Source organism: Cervus canadensis, chromosome 1 (assembly GCF_019320065.1).
Source record: "Cervus canadensis isolate Bull #8, Minnesota chromosome 1, ASM1932006v1, whole genome shotgun sequence".
Taxonomy (NCBI): Eukaryota; Metazoa; Chordata; class Mammalia; order Artiodactyla; family Cervidae; genus Cervus; species Cervus canadensis.
The window spans coordinates 35,143,074-35,161,080 of record NC_057386.1 but is presented as its reverse complement, the minus strand read 5'-3'; the positions used below and the strand labels follow the sequence as shown (position 1 = coordinate 35,161,080).

Below are 18,007 nucleotides of genomic sequence, written 5' to 3'. Positions count from 1 at the left end.
CAAATGTGCAGCCTTTGTAAAGTCACTTATACTTTCTAATAAGTGGGGTGTTTTTGTTCTTTTTTTAATTTATTTTTTAATTGGAGGATAATTGGTTTACAGTGTTGTGTTGGTTTCTGCCATACAGCAAAGTGAATCATAAGTATACATATGTCCCCTCCCTCTTGAACCTCCCTGCCACCCCCAGCCCACCCCACCCCTTTAGGTCATCACAGAGCACTGGGTTGAGCTCCCTGTGTTATATAGCAGCTTCCCACTAGCTGTCTGTTTTATGTGTATAGATGTTCGTACTGCTCTCTCAAGTCGTCCCACCCTCTCCTTACCCCCGTGTCCATTCCTGTCAGCACCATTTTTCTAGATTCCCTATATATATATAAATGTGTTAATATATGATATTTGTTTTTCTCTTTCTGACTTACTTCACTCTGTATAACAGGCTTTAGGTTCATCCCCCTCACTAGAACTGACTTAAATTCATTCCTTTTTATGGCTGAGTGATATTCCATTGTGTGTGTATATATATATTTATATATACACACTATATATATATTTATATATATTTATAAACACCACAACACAGTTTCTTTATCCATTCATCTGTCGATGGACGTCTAGGTTGCTTCCATGTCCTGGCTATTATAAATAGTGCTGCAGTGAATCCTGGAGTACATGTATCTTTTTTAATTAAGTGAGGGTGTTTTTAAGGACACAATGAGGTATGAAGTGTCTGTATACTACCTGACCCATAACTCATCATTGATATGTGATACCAAAAACGCTGGGCCAGAGCCCAGTCCTACAAATGGGACCAACAACTTCTTCACCCCTCAGCTTGTAAATGCTGCCCAATTGCCTCTTCTGCTCTCCTCCCATTGGATCCTGGCAAACTTTACCTTTCTTAATTCCCATGATGCTGCTTTAGAATGCTCTTCTCAGAGAATTCTAGACCTCAGACATTATGCAAGCCAACCCCTGGATGGTTCTGAGGAGGAAATTGAGACACAGTAAGGCAGTGAGTGACATGGCCAAGGCCACCCAAAAATTCCCACCAGAGTTAGGCTGAGAATCCAGGTCCCTGACTCCTAGCTCAGAATTTTCATTTTAACTCCACCTTGATGAAATCTTATTTTGGCTTTGCTGCTAAACTAAAAACATTATAGGCAAGACAACATTTAGTTGGTTTTTGACAATTTAAAAATGTGTAGTTTATCCTAGTCTTGTAACTGATTTCCCCTTCTTGGGGGTAACTGTCTAGACCTGAAGTGTCCCAAATGGTAGTCTGTAGCCACATACACGGCCGTTTACATACGTGGCCATTTACACGCGTGGCCATTTAATGTAAACCAGTTAAAATTAAATACATTACTGCATTTCCAGGGGTCAGTAGTTAGTGGCTAGTACATTGGACAGGACAAAAATAGAACATTTCCATCATCAGTTCAGATTCTAGTGGGCAGTGCTGGTCCAGATTAGATTAATTAGTATAGGTTAATTGCCTCATTTTATTTTACACTTCCCCTCATGAGCTAACCACTGGCCTAGGAGATGCCTGTTTTCTGGCGATACGTCTGTATCAAATGTCTGCTGGACTATTATAACCTTACTAGTCTCTGGTTTGTAATGAAACTAATTTTTTTCCTCATAGATTAATCTTTTTTTTTTTTTCAAAGAAATACCAGGAGACAGTTCGCCAAAGATATAATAAAATTGTATATACCGATCCTCATTTTTGGATGCAGGAAGAAAAAAATGGTGAGTGTTCCCCCACTTTTTCCTTCTACATTGTACTCTGAAAAATTTCACACATACAGAAAAGTTGAAAAAAATTGTACAGTGGGTACTCATATATACATCTTCTAGATTCTACAATTAAAATCTTGCTCTATTTGCTTTATCATATATCTCCTTATCCTCTCAGGCTTCCCAGATGGCTCAGTGGTAAAGAATCCACCTGCCAATGCAGGAGACACAAGGGACGTAGGTTTTATCCCTGGGTTGGGAAGATCCCCTGGAGGAGGGCATGGAACCCATTCAGTATTCTTCCCTGGGAAATCCCATTGACAGAGGAGCCAGGCGGGCTACAGTCCGTGGGGTCGCAAAGAGTCGGAGGTGACTGAGCACACATGAGCACCCGTCAATTCATGTTATTTTTGGGTGCCTTTTAGAGTAAGTTGCAGACATCAGTACCTCTTACCCGAAACATTTCAACCTGTGTATCAGCAACTGGAGCTTCATATTTACTTAGGGTTCTTTTTCCTTTTGAGATAAAATTTACATCTAATGAAATACACAAATCTTAACTGTATTATTTGATGAGTTTTGACAAATGAGTGCATCTTTCTACCCAAACTCCTTCCATCACCCTGTGCTCCTTCCCAGTTAGTGCCCCCCTACCCAGCCAACCACTGTGCTTTTTTTTTTTAACTTTAGATTAATTTTGCCTATTCTGGAATTTCATATAAGTGGAATCATACATGTATTTAACCTTTTGTCTTTCATTTAGCATGATGTCTTATAATTTATCTATTACTTGTTTCCTATTGCTAAGGTAACAAGCTTAAGTTAGTAACAAGTTATAGCATAAATGTAGTGGTTTAAAACAAATTTATTCTCTCACAAATTTATTCTCAAGTGAATTCCTGGAGGTCCGAAGTCTGAATCTCTCAAAGGGCTAAAAGCAAGGGATTGGCAGGGCTGGTTCCTTCTTCCAGCTTCTAAGGCTGCCTGCGTTCCTTGGCTTGTGGCTTTATTACTCCAGACTGCTTCTGCCTTCACGTTGCCTTCTCCTCCCCTGAGTCACATCTTCCTCTGCTTGCCTGTTATAATGACTTGTTGATTACCTTTATGGCCCATCCCAGTGATCCAGGTTACTTCCCCATCTCAAGATCCTTAAAGTCCCTCCTGCTATAAAAGAGACATTCACAGGTTTCAGGGGTCAGAATCTGGACATCTGGGGGATCCATTGTTCAGCCTGCCACACTGTACCAGTGTCCATTCCTTTTTATTGCTGAGTAGTATTCCATTGTACACAGGTACCACATCTAGTTTAGCTATTTGCCTGGAGATCTGCATTTGATTTTTTTAAATTTGGGTCTATTAGAAATTTGCTGAGTGTATTCATGTGTGATCTTTTTATGGACATAGGTTTTCATTTCTCTTGGATAAAAACCTGAGTAGATTTGCCAGATTATGGACTAGGCACATGTCTAACTTTATAAAAAACTGTCAAACATTTCCCCAAAGTGACTGTACCATTTTACACTCCCTGCATTGAGTTCATATTGCTAGAGATCCTTGCCAACATTTGAATTGTCAAAGTCTTTTTCATTATAACCTTTCTGGTGGGCCTGTAGCAATATCTCTTTGTGGCTTTAGTGTCATTTCTTTGGTAAATAATGATGTTTAGAACATTTTCAGGTAATTATTAGTCATTTGTATATTTTTCTTTATGAAGTGTCCAAGTCTTTTTTTACAGTAAAAAAAATTGGATTGTGTTTTTATGTTTGAATTATAGGAATTCTTCATGCATTTGGGTGTGAATTCTTTGCCATATATATACTAGTTTCAGAACAGCTCTATTGAGATATAATTCACATACCATAAAATTCATCCTTTTAAAGTTGAGTTGTTTTTAGTGTATTTACAGAATGTTGCAAATGTCATTGCTATCTAATTCCAGAACATTTTCATCACCCTAACAAGAATCCCAGCTTCCATTAGCAATCACTTCTCATTCTCCCCCACCTCTTCCCAGCAGCCACTAATCTATTTGGGTGAATGTTTGCAAATGTTTTCCCCCATTTGTAGCTCATGTATGTATTTTCTCAAATGTGTTTTGTTACAAGGAAACGTTTTAAATTTTGATAAAGTCTAATCTATCCAATTTTTCTTGTATAGTTTTTGCTTTCTTTGATCTCATAAACCTTTGCCTATTCCCAAGTTGAGAAGAGAAGCTCTTGTTTTCTTCTAGAAGCTTTATGGTTTTAGCTTGTATGTGTAGCTCTGTGATCCATCTTGAATAAAACTTGCCTCTGGTTTAAGGTAGAGGTTGAGGTTTATTTTTTCCTCCTGCTAATGGATATCCATTTGTTCTTACACCATTTGTTGAAAAGACTTTCAGTTTTCTCTTCCACTTTTAAAAATTCATACATAGGCATTTTGGCTGCAGTTGCTAGGCCAGTGTCGCAATTTGGGCTGGGGAGTGTGTTACTCAGGTTCTCTTTGGCTCATGCTTATCAGTTACTACTTTACTCAACGAAAGAAGGAAAATAAAATGTGGTTAAACATTACCTCTAAAGGATTTTTGGTACTGTGAGTATTAAGAGAAGGAAAGGAAGTTGTGGGTATAGAAGATTTATAATAGCAGCATATGTACATATACTTTTTTAAAAGAGTACGAGTTTGGGGTATTGTCTTAGGAAAAGTATTCCCTGTGTCACATTTTGACTGAAAAATGAGCCATCTAAACACAATAGAGATTCATTCCTTTCAGTTTGGGTAACTGTTTTCAAAGTGTACCACTTTATAGTTTTATTTATTTATGGCTGTGCTGGGTCTTCGCTGCTGCGCGGGTGGCAAGCAGGGGCTACTCTCTGGTTGAGGGCAAGCTTCTCCCATCGTGGTGACTTCTCTAGATGCAAAGCACGGGGCTCTGGGGCATGCCGGCTTCAGTAGTTGCAGCCTGTGGACTCAGTGGTCGAGGTTCTCGGACTCTAGAGCGCAGGCTCAGTAGTTGTGGCGTACCGGCTTAGTTGCTCCGCGGCATGTGGAGTCTTCCCGGATCAGGGATCGAACCTGTGTCTCCTACATGGGCAGGCGGATTCTTTACCACTGAGCCACCAGGGAAGCCCCAGTTCTGGTAATTTTTCAGGCTCTATTCTTTGTTCCTCTCATTCTCTCTTTCTCCCCTAGCCCTCCTCCAGCTTCTGTGTCCGTCCTCAGATGACAGGTGAACCATTCTTCCAGGCCCACCTCATGTTCGCTCCTTCCTGTGAACTCCCATAGACTTCTGCTGTGTCCTGCCCTGTTAGAGATGTTTGTGGAGGGTCTTTATGTCACCCAAATAAGCCAGAGAGGTTTATCATGTTAAGTAGTATCCCAGCTGCACCTAGCAGGGGCATGACCCAGGGAGGAGCCTTCTCATCACTGCCTAGTGAATCAGTGGGCATCTTTCTGTTTGGAAGCGGAGGAAAGGGGAGTGCTGAAGGGCAACTGTTTCACTGTTGGTTTGGCCATTGGCCACAGTCAGGTTGCATGGTGCAGAAGATAGCCTTACCAAGGACTCACTGTTCTCTTTTTCAAGGACAATTTAAATTATTAGTCACTATCTCTGACTCTGCTGGAGTCTAGGTATGCATTTCAAAGGAGCTTTGTAGAACACTAAGAACTGAAACGAGTTTGTGGCTACTTTAAATCCAGAATCATGAAATCCTCTAAGAACCCTCTGTCTCTAATTATTCTGATTGTATGTTTAGTCACATCACAAAAACCAAATTTAAAGTGATTTCTGAATTGTGCAGTGTCAAATCTGTATCTCTTATTCTCTCTTTTCTGAAGTCAATTGAAAATTGATTGTACTTTCAGTAATATTTTTATAAAAACTGACTTATGCAGTATTTCTTTTTATTAATATATTTTTTTTAATTTTTGAAAATAAAAAAAAAATTTTTTTGGCCACTGTTGCATGGCATGTGGGATCTTAGTTTCCCAACCAGGGATCGAACCCACACCCCCTGCATTGGAAGTGTGGAGTCTTAACCTCTGGATCACCAGGGAAGGACCTATACAGTATTCCTGTGTGTAAAAAATCATAAAGAAATACATGAGTCAGAGAAAGGTGTTTGACTTACCTAAGAGAAGGGCAATTTTCTTTTTACATCTGAAATGCGTTTAAAATGATAAATAATCCAAAACTCCAAAGAGCTGTCAAGCCTGTTCCAATGTATAGTTAATAAGTTAATGTTTTGACTATCATCATGCAGATTTTCCCAGCGAAGCTCAGAGACAAATTGTCAGCTAATCAAGTGTTCAGGTGTGTTTTTTTTCCCTTCTCCAGTAATCAGATAATGTAAAGGTTAAAAACAAACCCAACTGCTCAAGACTCCTTGAATGGAGGGTGGATCCTAATGGAACCTGGCTTTGCACAGGCCTCTTCAAGGAGTCTACCTCAGAGCTGACAGAAGCTTTGAAACAAGTTCCTTATTTCTTAAAACTAACTCTTCATTGCTTTGTTTCTTGGTAACTTTTAAATTCACCTTTTCAGGTAGAACAAAGGCATTGTCTGCCTTTTGCACTGCCAGCTCAACCCTTACGCCTAAGAGACGTGACTGTGAACTTCCTCACAGGTTACTGGCCACTAGGACAGCTCTGATATCTACTCCAGCATTTCTTTACATACAGTCATTTTATGCCTCTCCTTTTCTAGACCAAAAATTTCCAGCAATAAGTGAAAGGCCTCTTTCTCCTCATCCAATCAGGATCACAAAGACAGCAGCTCGAAAAGACCCAGATGTGAACATCGTGTTAGAAGGGCCCTGCAATGGCGCGTAAGTGGTAATGAGCTTGTCTAATTGGATTTGTAGTTGGTTACCTTTGACCTTGTTAGACTTTGCATTCCTTCGATAACCATAGACAGAGAGAGATTCTTCTCTTGACCGAGATCTTGCCAAACTCCAAGATGGCCTAGTAAAACAGTGTGTTTATAAGATGGGCACTGAGTGTGTTGCATCTTAAGGAGCCTTTAGTAACAGCTGATTTTTATGATTGAAAGCATCACAGTGGCACAGGTGACTTTTGCAGGTCATTACTGCAAGATTTGCTTTAAGAATTCTTTTGTCCAGATGTTCCTCCCATGAGGATGTGTTGGTTCATGTAAAGGAGAAACAGTGAGTGGTGATGTTGGGTTTGGTGCAGCATGAGGAAGGGAAATAAAGGTCAGCCTTTGGTTGTCCAACCATCAGGATGCATTAACAGTTTACTCTCACTTGCAGATGATTTTGAATGCTTTCATCATTTTTATTTGCTCTCAGTTCCCTGGATGAAAGTGTGGGAACAGAGGAGAGATCGGAGAAAAGAGAAGCTCCCCTTCTCTCCCTTTCAGAAGATGCTCAACAGACAGAAGGCCGAGCTGCCCTCTTTGTCCCTCCAGCCATGCGACATAGCATCGGTGACTACTGCCGCCGTTTCGAGCACTACCTGCGGGTGATCGCGCACGAGGCCGTGGGCTCCTTCAACCCATGGCTCATAGCTGAAAGGTCAGTAGGAGGGCTTGTGCTCTGTTGAGGAACAGGGTGCCATGTGTTAACTTGACTGCAGAAAGGCCTGGCCAAGGTCTCAGGCCGAGCTTTGGGGCCCTGGAGTTCCAGTGACTGCTCCAGGGCTGGGGAACAGGTTTTCTCTGCCAAATACCTTTCTTCAGGGAGAGGAGATGGGAAAACAGCATGGCTGATGCCATCCTGAGGAACATGCCGCACCCTTCCGCCAAAAGTAGAAACTTCATTCAGGGCAGGCTTCCTGTTGGTGTTAGTGAGGTCAGCGCCATCAGAGAATATGAATTATGACTGTGCAGGAAGCAGTTACGATCTTGAAATCTTCATGGTCAGGTCAGACTTGCACTAGGACAGCGGGTCTATAGACTTTACTACACTTAACCTTCTCCTTCTGGCTGTCGCCTCCCCTGAGAAGGGGAGTTCTGTGAAGTCAGAAAACAGTCCCACTGCTGCTAGATATTTGAAGAATGGGTAGCCTTCTTTCATGTAAATATTCAATTGAAAGATGTGTGCAGATTCATTCTTTAGAAATAGTGCTCAAATGTAAATTCCTTAAGAGTATCATTTTATTACATATGTGCAGATAATTTTTATCAGTGAACCTAGAATATACTGTTATGACATCTTTCTTGAACAGGTTTCAAACATGTTCCAGGAGTTAATAATTGCCTCCTTTTAAGTTGCTTATTTTTTTAATATTTTATTCAAGTTCTTCACATTCTAGCCAACACCTCTCAACATAATTTTCCTCATGATTCGATGTGTTGGTTAATCTCACCTCCACCCCTACTCTTTCTCCTGAGACTCTCTTTCCTTCTACCCCAGCCTGGCCCAACCACTTTCTAGATCTGCAGTGCGGCTCTTGTCCTGGGACGTGTCTTCATCACCGCTGAGCATGAGAGTCTCCCTGCCATGTTAGGGTCCTTGTGTTCTTTTCCCACGTGTCTTCCTCCTTCCTGGTTTACTCCCTTGCTCTGAGGGAGCCTATCCCTCCTGTGTATCACAGGATAGTTCCTGAGACTTACGTGTGTGAAAGTGTCTTATCTTCATACTTGACTGATGATTTGGTTGAGTTTTAAATTCCTGGTTTATTTTTCCCAAAGAATATGCCTCCCTTCTTTTGTGGGGGTGAAGGAGGGATTGTCACGTAGCTGCCATGAGCAGGGGTGGAGACCCATCAGCCTACCAGCTCATCCTGCAGAGTCTTAATCTGCGTTCTCATCTCCTACCCAATACTTCTTTCCACGTTCCTGGTTCCTGGTTCTCTTACTTCCAGAGTCTTTCTAATGTTCTGTGAGACAGATCAGCTTGCTTTTCCTTGGTGTCTTCCTCTATGCACCCTGAGGTTTCTGCTTCCTCTGTATTTCCTCTGAACTGCTGAGTCGTTTTGATTACATGTCTCATCTACTTTTGTCTTTTTCTCCATGTAGTTTCATGTTTTCACTTATCTCCTTTTATTTTGGTGGGGATTTGGGTGGGATCAGAGATAATCACATATCCACTCCCTTAAGTCAAACCTGAAGTCCTAGGACTTCTCATAATATACGTACCCTTTGAAGCATATGAGACCCTTTGTTCTGGTTGAGATACCACGTGTATTTTCTGAGGAGGAGAGTAGAGTAAACTTGACTTGCTTCCGTGCATCAACCTGCAGCCCTGTAGCATGCCCACTGGTTTGCACAGAGCCTGTTTGGATTGACTAGGCTAACTGGTATCTTGGGAAATCTAAAATAAGCTAAAGAAAAAAAATAAAATAAAATAAAATAAGCTAAAGAAGGTAGACTGTTCCCTGTATTATGTTCTTACCACTTGATTAATGATACATTTTGTTACAGTTGTTTTGTAGATGTAGGGGGAAGCTCTCTCCCCCTGTGAGGACACATAGGGTAAGATACAGAGGTTAGAGTTGTTAAAATATGCCTCAATTTCACAGATGTTCCCCTTTCTTGTCCTTGACCCTCAAGTGACAGCACATCTAAATATTCTAGCTCTGTTTTTGATCTCTCTTGTTTCTTATTTGGGTGTTCCAAAGATGAGAAGTGTATTGATCTAATCTTGAAGAAATATCCAAGGACAGTTGGCTTCGTCTGATAGCCTCTTGGGTGAGGGAGAAGTCAGCTGAGTTTTCCCTCTATTTTACTGTCTCCATGCCTCCCTTCACCTGGAGAAAAGCACTATTCCAGTGATCAGAAGGGGCAGATAATATAAACTGGATGTAAATAAAAGCATCATTCTGAAAGGAAAGGTTTAAAGTGATGATGCTTTTAATGAAAGCAAACTCTTAAGGATTCCTGGTTGGAAAAACAAATCAGGAGACTTCTGGTTGAAAAGAACAGACTGAACATATGATTTATCTCAGTCCCTGTAGTCCTGTCCCACTGTATGTCACTGAAAGACTGAATAAAAGGCATGAAACCATAAATGACAGCAAATAAGAACCAGCAGGAAAATTTTGGAAGCCATGAAGCAGTTAGACAAATGGGCAATGACTTACCAGACCAGAGAGAGCCAAGAACCTGATGAGGGTGGAGCCAAGAACCAAGCTGATTTGTGCAGAAGAATCTTGGTAAGACTCAGGAAGGAGAAACACTGGGGATGCATGGGTGCAAGGGAGTCAGGACATAGGAGGCTTAATTGAAATTCTCATTCTTGAGTAGAACAGATCACTAAGAGATCCCAAAACTTGCTGGAAACCATGAGAGCTACAGAGGCTAGTATAACAGAGAAAACATTGGAATAACAGGATTTATAGAGTGTGAGAAGAGAGGAAAAGGAGGAATGGAAAATTATTGAGGACATACTATAAGAAGAATCTCCAGGTCATTAGTCTCTAGATTGAAAGGGTTCACCAGCTGTCCACTGTGAGTGAGTGGGTGAGTAAGTGCATGAATAAATGAAACTGAACACATCATGACATGTTGTGCACAGGAAATGCGAGCATCCTCGTATAAGGAGAAGATGATACAAGCCTCCAGGGTTAGAACCGGGCACATTCAAATAATCAGAAATGAGAAGGTTGTGTTGTCAGTAGCAGCCCTGCTACAGGATATAAGAGCATGCTTCCAAAGTTTACCCTGGAATTCTGTGCCCAGCTAAATTATCAAATAAAAGGATAGAATAAAGACAGTTTAAGGTATGCAAAGTGTCGAAAAATGTAGTTTCTCAGTAAGCTTCCAGAGGGTGTTTACCATCAGCATGAGAAAGAAGAAGACAGGATTTAGGAAATTTGCGGACTCTAACATGGAACTTCCAGGCAAACGGCAAAAGCTATTTTCAAGAGAATTTAAAAAAAAAAATTTTTTTTAAATTTTTTTTTTTTTTAATTAAAATTTTCGTGCACCACGCAGCATGTGAAATCTTTAGTTCCCCACCCTGGGATCAAACCTGGGCCCCCTACAGAGGAGGTGCAGAGTCTTAACCAAGACCACTAAGGAAGTCCCTCCAAGAGAATTTTTCAGTAAGCATAGAAAACAACTAGTCTAGAATAGGAGGACAGATGGCTCTAGGAGGAATAGTTTCCAGACAGGGAAGGCAGGGTGAGAAAGGTTGAAAAAGAAGAAAACAGATACATTACTTAATGTGCTTGGGAGCTTGTATCAGGAGCACACATTGAATGTATTTGTGTTTCTCTCATAGTTGGGGGATGAATTAGTGATAGGAATATAGAAAGCAAAGCAAGGCAAGCATAAAAACAAAACAAAAAAATGCACAAGTAATCACTTCTGCTTCTAGTAAGGACACACTTGGTAATTTGGACCACCCCTCCCACTGAGGATCACTATTAATAGAAAAGCTAGATCCAAAATAAAACATATATGCTTGAAGGCACCAGGAAGTTAACTAGGTAATAAGGAATAACTGGGCCAGGATCCTGGAAAAGACAGAGACCCAGGGAAGTTAGCCCTTGTCTGACCCTGGATTGTTGGTTCTGGGGGAAGGTGAACGGCACGTTCTGTGGTCTTTTCAGATCAAAGGATAGAGGTGGGAATTAAGGGCTTGCCAAGAGCTGACCTGACGAACTTTGCTCACTTCTGATGGGGACCCTGAAGGGTAGCACTCTGGAATAAGGGTGACCTGGATACCAGCAGGCCCTCCCAGCACTCCACTCAGCTCCACTTCATCTCACTTCCTGAGACTGCACTGAAGTGATTCTACATTGTTGCCTCACGGCCACCGAGCAGAAGCAAACTTAACTTTTCTCTGAAGATTTATAACATCATCTTAGGATTTAAATTATTCCTGCAGTTTTCAAACTTAGTGTCTGATATTTGGTAAAAAAGCCTGGCAGCAGAGAGACATGACAATAACAAGAACAGACCCACGGCAGCTCCACGTATTAGAGCCATCAGACACAGATATTAAAATAACTGTGCATACTATGTACATAGAGATAGAATTTTGGCAGAGACCTGGGAGTAAAACCAAATCCATGTGGACATTCAAGAACTGAAAAATACAATTTCTTAAATGAAAGTGAAAAGTGAAAGTGAAGTTGCTCAGTCGTGTCTGACTCTGTGACCTCATGGACTGTAGCCTACCATGCTTCTCCATTCGTGGGATGAGCGACTCATCAAATAGGCTTAATAACAAATTAGACACATCAAAAGAAAAAAATTAGAGCCTTTTGGCTCTCTGAGTAGCACCATGATGGTTAGCATGAGTAAGCATCTTATGAAAGGAGGTGAAAAGGGAGCCAAGAAGAAAGTGGTTGACCCATTTTCTAAGAAACATTGGTATGATGTGAAAGGACCAACTGTGTTCAATATAAGAAATATTAGGAAAACACTAGTCACAAGAACGCAACCCAAATCACATATGATGGCCTCAAGGGTCGTGTTTTTGAAGTGAGCCTTGCTGATCTGTGACTGATACAGTTGCATTTAGAAAATTCAAGCTAATTACTGTGGATGCTCAGGGCAAAAGCTGCCTGATTAATTTCCATGATATGATCTGACGAAATGTGCTCCATGGTCAAAAAATGGCAGACCATGATTAAAGCTCACGTTGATGTCAAGACTACCAACAGTTATTTGCTTCATCTGTTCCGTGTGGGTTTTACTAAAAAAAGGCAACAAAAAGATTGGGAAGACCTCTTATGCCCAGCACCTTCAGGTTCACCAAATCCACAGGATGGTGGAAATCATGACCCGAGAGCCACAAACAGGTGACACGAAAGAGGTGGTCAGTAAATTGATTCCAGACAGCATTGGAAAAGGCAGAAAAGTTTGCCAATCTATTTATCAGCTCCATGACATATTGTTAGAAAAGTAAAAATGCTGAAGAGGCCTAAGTTTGAATGGGGAGAACTCATGGAGCTGCCTGTGGAGGTAGTCATTCTGAGAAAGCTACTGGGGAAGAGACAGGTGCTAAAGTTGAACGAACTGATGGATACGAGCCACCAGTCCATGAATCTGCTTAAAATTCAGACTTTAATGGTGACAAACAAAATATCTTGTTTGGGGGTGGGGGGAGAAAAAAGGCAGAGACTTGGACATAGAATAGAAGAAAATAGCTAGGGTGAAGCATGTGCTGTGGTAAGTTGCCTCAGCCATGTCCGACTCTTTGCAACCCTGTGGACTATAGCCCCCCAGGACTGTGATCCTGGACTGTGATATAATATATGGACTATAGTCCTCTGTCCATGGGATTCTCCAGGCAAGAAAACTGGAGTGGGTTGCATTTCCTTCTCCAGGGGATCTTCCTGACCCAGGGATCAAACCTGGGTCTCTCATGCCTCCTGCATTTCTTACCATTAGTGCCACCTGGGAACCCGTGAGTGATACATGGAGACACACAAAAAGATGAAAATGAAGAGAGAGGATGAGGGGCATGGAGGATAAGGATCAACGTCTAATACACATGTGGCTGGGGTCGCAGGAGAAGAAGGAGAGGGAATGGGTCAGAATGACATCCAAAGAGATCATGGCTGATAACTTCCCCAAAGTAACACTAGACATCAAGCCACAGATTCAAGAAGCTCGAAAAGTCCCAAGCAAGAAAAACAAAAGAAATCCATATGTAGCATATATCACAGTATTGTTGGAAAATGAAAGACCAAGAGAAAAAAAACCTTAAAAATCAGCCAGAGGAAGGAAAGTGGACAAACAGAAACAGTAGAGGCTGGATGCCCTGGTGTAAAGTTCCAAAAGAGAAAACTGCCAGTCTGTACGTAAACCCAGTGAAATGCACTTCAAGAAGGAAGGCAGGAAAGGTTCTAAACAAAGCCGCAAAAATTTATTACCAGTGGACTGTCACCATAGGAAATAGCGAAAGGGTATTTTTCAGGCAGAGCAAAAACAGTCATACAGATGAAAAGTCAGAAATGCAAGAAGGCATGAATTAAGAAAAAGTCAATATGTAGACAAGTGAATATTGACTGTATAAAACAATAAACTGATGTCTTACGGGGGTATATGAATACATGCTGAAGTACATGATAACAGTAGCATAGAAGTTGGGAAGAGGATAAATAGAGTTAGTGTCCTAAGGTTCTTGCATTGTCTGGGAAACTGGTAAGAGTATCAATTAATGTTAGACTTTAAATCAAGGATGCTTATTGTAATCTAGAGTGGCCACTAAAAGAATAGTAAAATACTGTATAACACCCCAATTAAAAGTGAAAAAGTAATTTAAACAATCACAGAATCCTAAAAAAGTTAAGAAAGAACAAATAGACATAAAGAAAATACTTAGTATTTTAGTAGTAGAAGGTCAACTGTATCAGAATTACATTAATGAAAAAGCACTTTACACACCCATTAAAAGACTAAAGATGGTCAGATTAGCTGCCCCCCCCCCCCAAAAAAAAACCCCACAAAACAGCTGGGACAGGAATGGGGTAGACGGGATAGGAAAAGGGGAGGGACACTTAGCTTCATTTCCTCTTTTTTATACTTCTGACTTTTGGAACTGTTAATGTTTTGTATACAACCCTCCAAATCAACAAGGTTTGGAGGAGGTTGAGCAACCCTAAATTGGAATACAGAAAGAAACGGACTGTATATGCAAGAAATAGCCACACTAATGGGATATATACAGATAAGAACTTGTCTGAGTCACTTTTGAATGTAGTATTTTGACTCTGTACCCTCTGGCTAAAGACAAAGACTGTAAACACATGTTAGATTCTAATAAGTAGGTTTCTTGTACCCAGTAGCATGGGTTAACAATTCTAAAACTACCTTCTCTGTATTTTAGTACTGATTGAATAAGTATATTGTGAATAATGAGAGCCAGTTTTCAGGGGAAAGGCCAGAATGAATCCTCTGTTTTGAAGTGAGACTGAAGGTATTATGACTTACGGCTTTTGACGGATACGGAAATAGACACGGTGGTGCGTCTGAGCACCTGTCTGTCTGAGCCTGTCCGCTGAGAGGACCCGGAAGCAGGGACACACTTAGGAGCAACGAGCGCACACGGTGCCCGGATTTCGGTTTCTGAAATGCTCTTCTCCGTGAAAAGCTGCCAGGGCTCCTTGGAGAATTGGCCAGTTCCAAGACTGGGGCTGGGAAAATGTAAGATGAACCTGAAACTTCATTTTGTGCCAGAATGGAAGTGTTCAAAGAATGATGGGGGCGTGTCAAGAGGACGTGGGAGCTGACTTGAAGGGGCTCCTGCAGGCCATTCGGGGGGACACTGAATATCAAAATAAGTAATGACAGAAACAGATTACAAGCTGTTGAATAAAATACGAATCCATAAGACCAAGCTGATACGAATGAATGAATGGATACATAAATTCATAAATAACTAATAGAGAAGGGAAAGCTCTTCTATATAGTAGCATGCCAACTATTGAACAGAGAAGGAATGATGAAATTAGAAAATCAGTGTTGGCAACCTTGTAATAATTGATTCCGCAAGTTTGATGAGAAGCAGAATATTTACATAGTCTCAAAGTATCTCCCTCCAACATACGTATTAATTACAAAGGGGAGGTAGTAACTACAGGGTAGAAACTTGGCAGATATCAGCATGACCAAGTGAAAAAATCAACCCTTATGGTAATAAGACAAATAATGCACTGAAGGGACACAACATTTGTTCCCAAAACATAGAGTGTGAACCTGACCATGAGGAAGCGTCAGACACATCCACACTGAGAGACATTCTTAAAAACAAAGCTTCTACTCTTCAAAAAATATTAAGATCATAAAAGACGAAGACTGAAGAACAATTCTAGATGAAACTAAAGACATGTGACTGACCATTGACTGCAACATGTGATCCTCCATTGAATCCTGGACAGTCTACAGAAATCTTTTCTTTCAAAGGACATCTTTTGGACAGTTGGCAAAGAAATGAAACAGTCTGGAGGTAAGGTTGGATAATAGCATTGTGCTTGTGCTTAGTCACTTAGTCGTGTCTGACTCTGTGACCCATCAACAGTAGCCTGCCAGGCTCTTCTGTCTATGGGATTCTCCAGGCAAGAACACTGGAGTGGGTTGCCATTTCCTTCTCCAAGATAATAGTATTATGTGAATGTTACTGGTAAGATTTTTATAATTGTATCAGGCTTATTTAAGAGAATGTTCTTATAAAATTTTAGGAGATGTTTCCAGAAGTACCGCGCGCGCGTGCGTGCGTGCGTGTGTGTGTAGAGAAACTTGCAGTTCCCTGCCCCCTGCCCCATGGAGAAGGCCCCCATCCCTTCTTCTGTCGGGCAGTTGGTAAGCCGTGGGAAGTGGGCTGGGCCACAGCCAGTTAGTGTCCGGCCGCCTCTGGCTTCAGCCATCTCGAGGGTGAGGTCCATCCAGTAGGTGTTACAGGCCCCTACGTCAAGCCTGACTTTGGAGTCTAAGCACCACCTTCTTACTGTCTACGGAAGCAAGACCTCTCACCTTGTTTTTCTTCTTCAAAAATACTTTAGCTATTCTTGGCCTTTTGAATTTCCATGTAATTCTTAGAAGTGACTTGCTAAGTCCCTCAACTGAGTAACGGAACGGCTCCCATACTTGGCTGTATGTACCTTTAGCCATGTTGTTTGTCTTCCAGCTTCTCAGAAGAGCTGGTCGATGAAGCCCTGGGGGCTGTGGCTGCTGAACTGCAGGACATGTGTGAAGATTACGCAGAAGCCGTGTTTACCTCAGAATTCTTGGAACCTGCTACGTGACGGCTCTCCAAGGCGGGGCCCCTCGTGTCACAGTGGCTGAGGGGCGGCACCCCCCCGCTTGGTTTTAGCCACAGGAAAGCTTTGTCCTCTGCTGTCCCTCCAGGCCCAGAGAGCTGCCCACTGGGAGGAAGGATGCGCCTCACTTTGCGTCTTCTCATTGTCAGAGCGAATGGTTCTGGTAGCTTATGACGGGATGTGTCCTATTTATGAGTGCCCAGGAAACGTGAATTGATGACAGTATAGTATTTTCTGAATGTGTAGTTTTCCCATTGAAATACCATGGTCATTCCACTGGCTCAGTTTGGTGATCAGAAGGTTCTGAAAAGTAATAGATTAAGTCTGCTTCACACAGGGATTCAAGTCGCTGTTGGCCTGCCCTGATGCCAGCACCAGAGCAGTTACCGTCTGGTCTCATCACCTGGCTCATGTTCCTGCTCTGACAGTTCCTCCCAGGACACCTGTCCTGCTGGGTTAGACTTTTGTCGAGCTCAGGACTTGGTTCTGCTGCCAACCCCTGCTCTGTTATAAAACAGGAACCCGGCAGTTGCCCGCGTGTAACAGTAAACACACACTCCTCTCATTCTCAGTTGCTAGGTGCTTCTTCACATTTTTAGTTCCTCAAGTCTTCTGTGGCTGTGAGTTGACGTATTCTGATACACGAAACTCTGAATTCAGAGGAGGTTTATGGACCTCAGGAGAGGCTGGCCTTCTCTGGGGTTTGGGCGGAGGTACGAGCTCACTCTCCTCTCTGCTGAGGTCACAGTGTCTGTGTCTCCTCACTGGGAGGGAGCCTGAGTGGGAGGACAGAATAAATCCGGCTGGTGTGAAGACAACAGGGTCTCCCCCAAGACAGGAAGAAACTTAAGAACCATGACAGCTTAGCCCTCGAATGTCTTATAAGTCCTGTTTTACCAGGAGGAAAGCCTCTTGTGCTTTCAGAAAAAGAAAAGGAATGTGTCTAAAATAAGGCCACTGCCGGGAAAAAGTTCCCCTCACTTTTTTTGCCTGAGGCCTTGGTGAAAGAAATGTAGAGAACGAGTGACGCGAGACACACCCCACGGAATAATGTGAATCTTTTTATAGCACATACAGTGTTGTCATCTGGGATTTGTCTCTGAAGTACAAGTATTTCAGGTGATAATTTAAGCTGCTTGATCACACTTACTTGTGCAAAATTGATTTTCATTTAATGTTAATGTTTTCCTGCTTAATTTTATATAACCTCAGAATTTAAAAGGCCTCAAGGGAAATTATAGGTCTTTTATTTGAGGAATTACATAATGTACACTTGAATTGATAGAAGCGTCTGTTATTGATAATTTGTGTGGCAGTTTTTATTGTTGATTTTTTAAATAAAGTTGATATTTTAAAGTATCTACATGTTGGTTTAAAATAATTTACCTACCCTTTTCCCCCTCAGGCAAAGTGAGATGGGATTTACAGGAACCACTGAGAATACTTTTATATTTAATATGAGTGCAGTGGATTATTTGCCACCTCTCATCCTCCCCCAGAAAGAAATACATGATAATGAAAGCTAACATTTATTGAGCACATACTATGTACCAACCATAGGTCTAAATGCTTTCGCTGTATTAATTTATTGAATCCTCATACCTGTGTGAGG

At 41.6% G+C, this 18,007-nt stretch overlaps 1 protein-coding gene and 1 pseudogene across 7 annotated transcripts in view; both read left to right on the top strand.

The window, feature by feature from the left end:
* The window catches only part of KIAA0753 (KIAA0753 ortholog), a 55,138-nt gene extending 37,384 nt beyond the window's left edge, over nt 1-17,754 (top strand). For 3 of the 7 annotated variants that reach the window (XM_043477324.1, XM_043477325.1, XM_043477323.1), the window contains exons 15-18: nt 1,671-1,752; nt 6,425-6,545; nt 7,029-7,253; nt 16,263-17,754. In XM_043477324.1, the coding sequence (XP_043333259.1) occupies nt 1,671-1,752; nt 6,425-6,545; nt 7,029-7,253; nt 16,263-16,380 (546 nt within the window). In that variant the 3' untranslated portion in view covers nt 16,381-17,754. The other 4 variants (XM_043477326.1, XM_043477329.1, XM_043477330.1 and 1 more) reach the window with 4 other exon arrangements.
* LOC122446994 lies at nt 9,045-15,317 on the top strand (annotated as a pseudogene).
* Nucleotides 17,755-18,007: the final 253 nt, after the last annotated feature.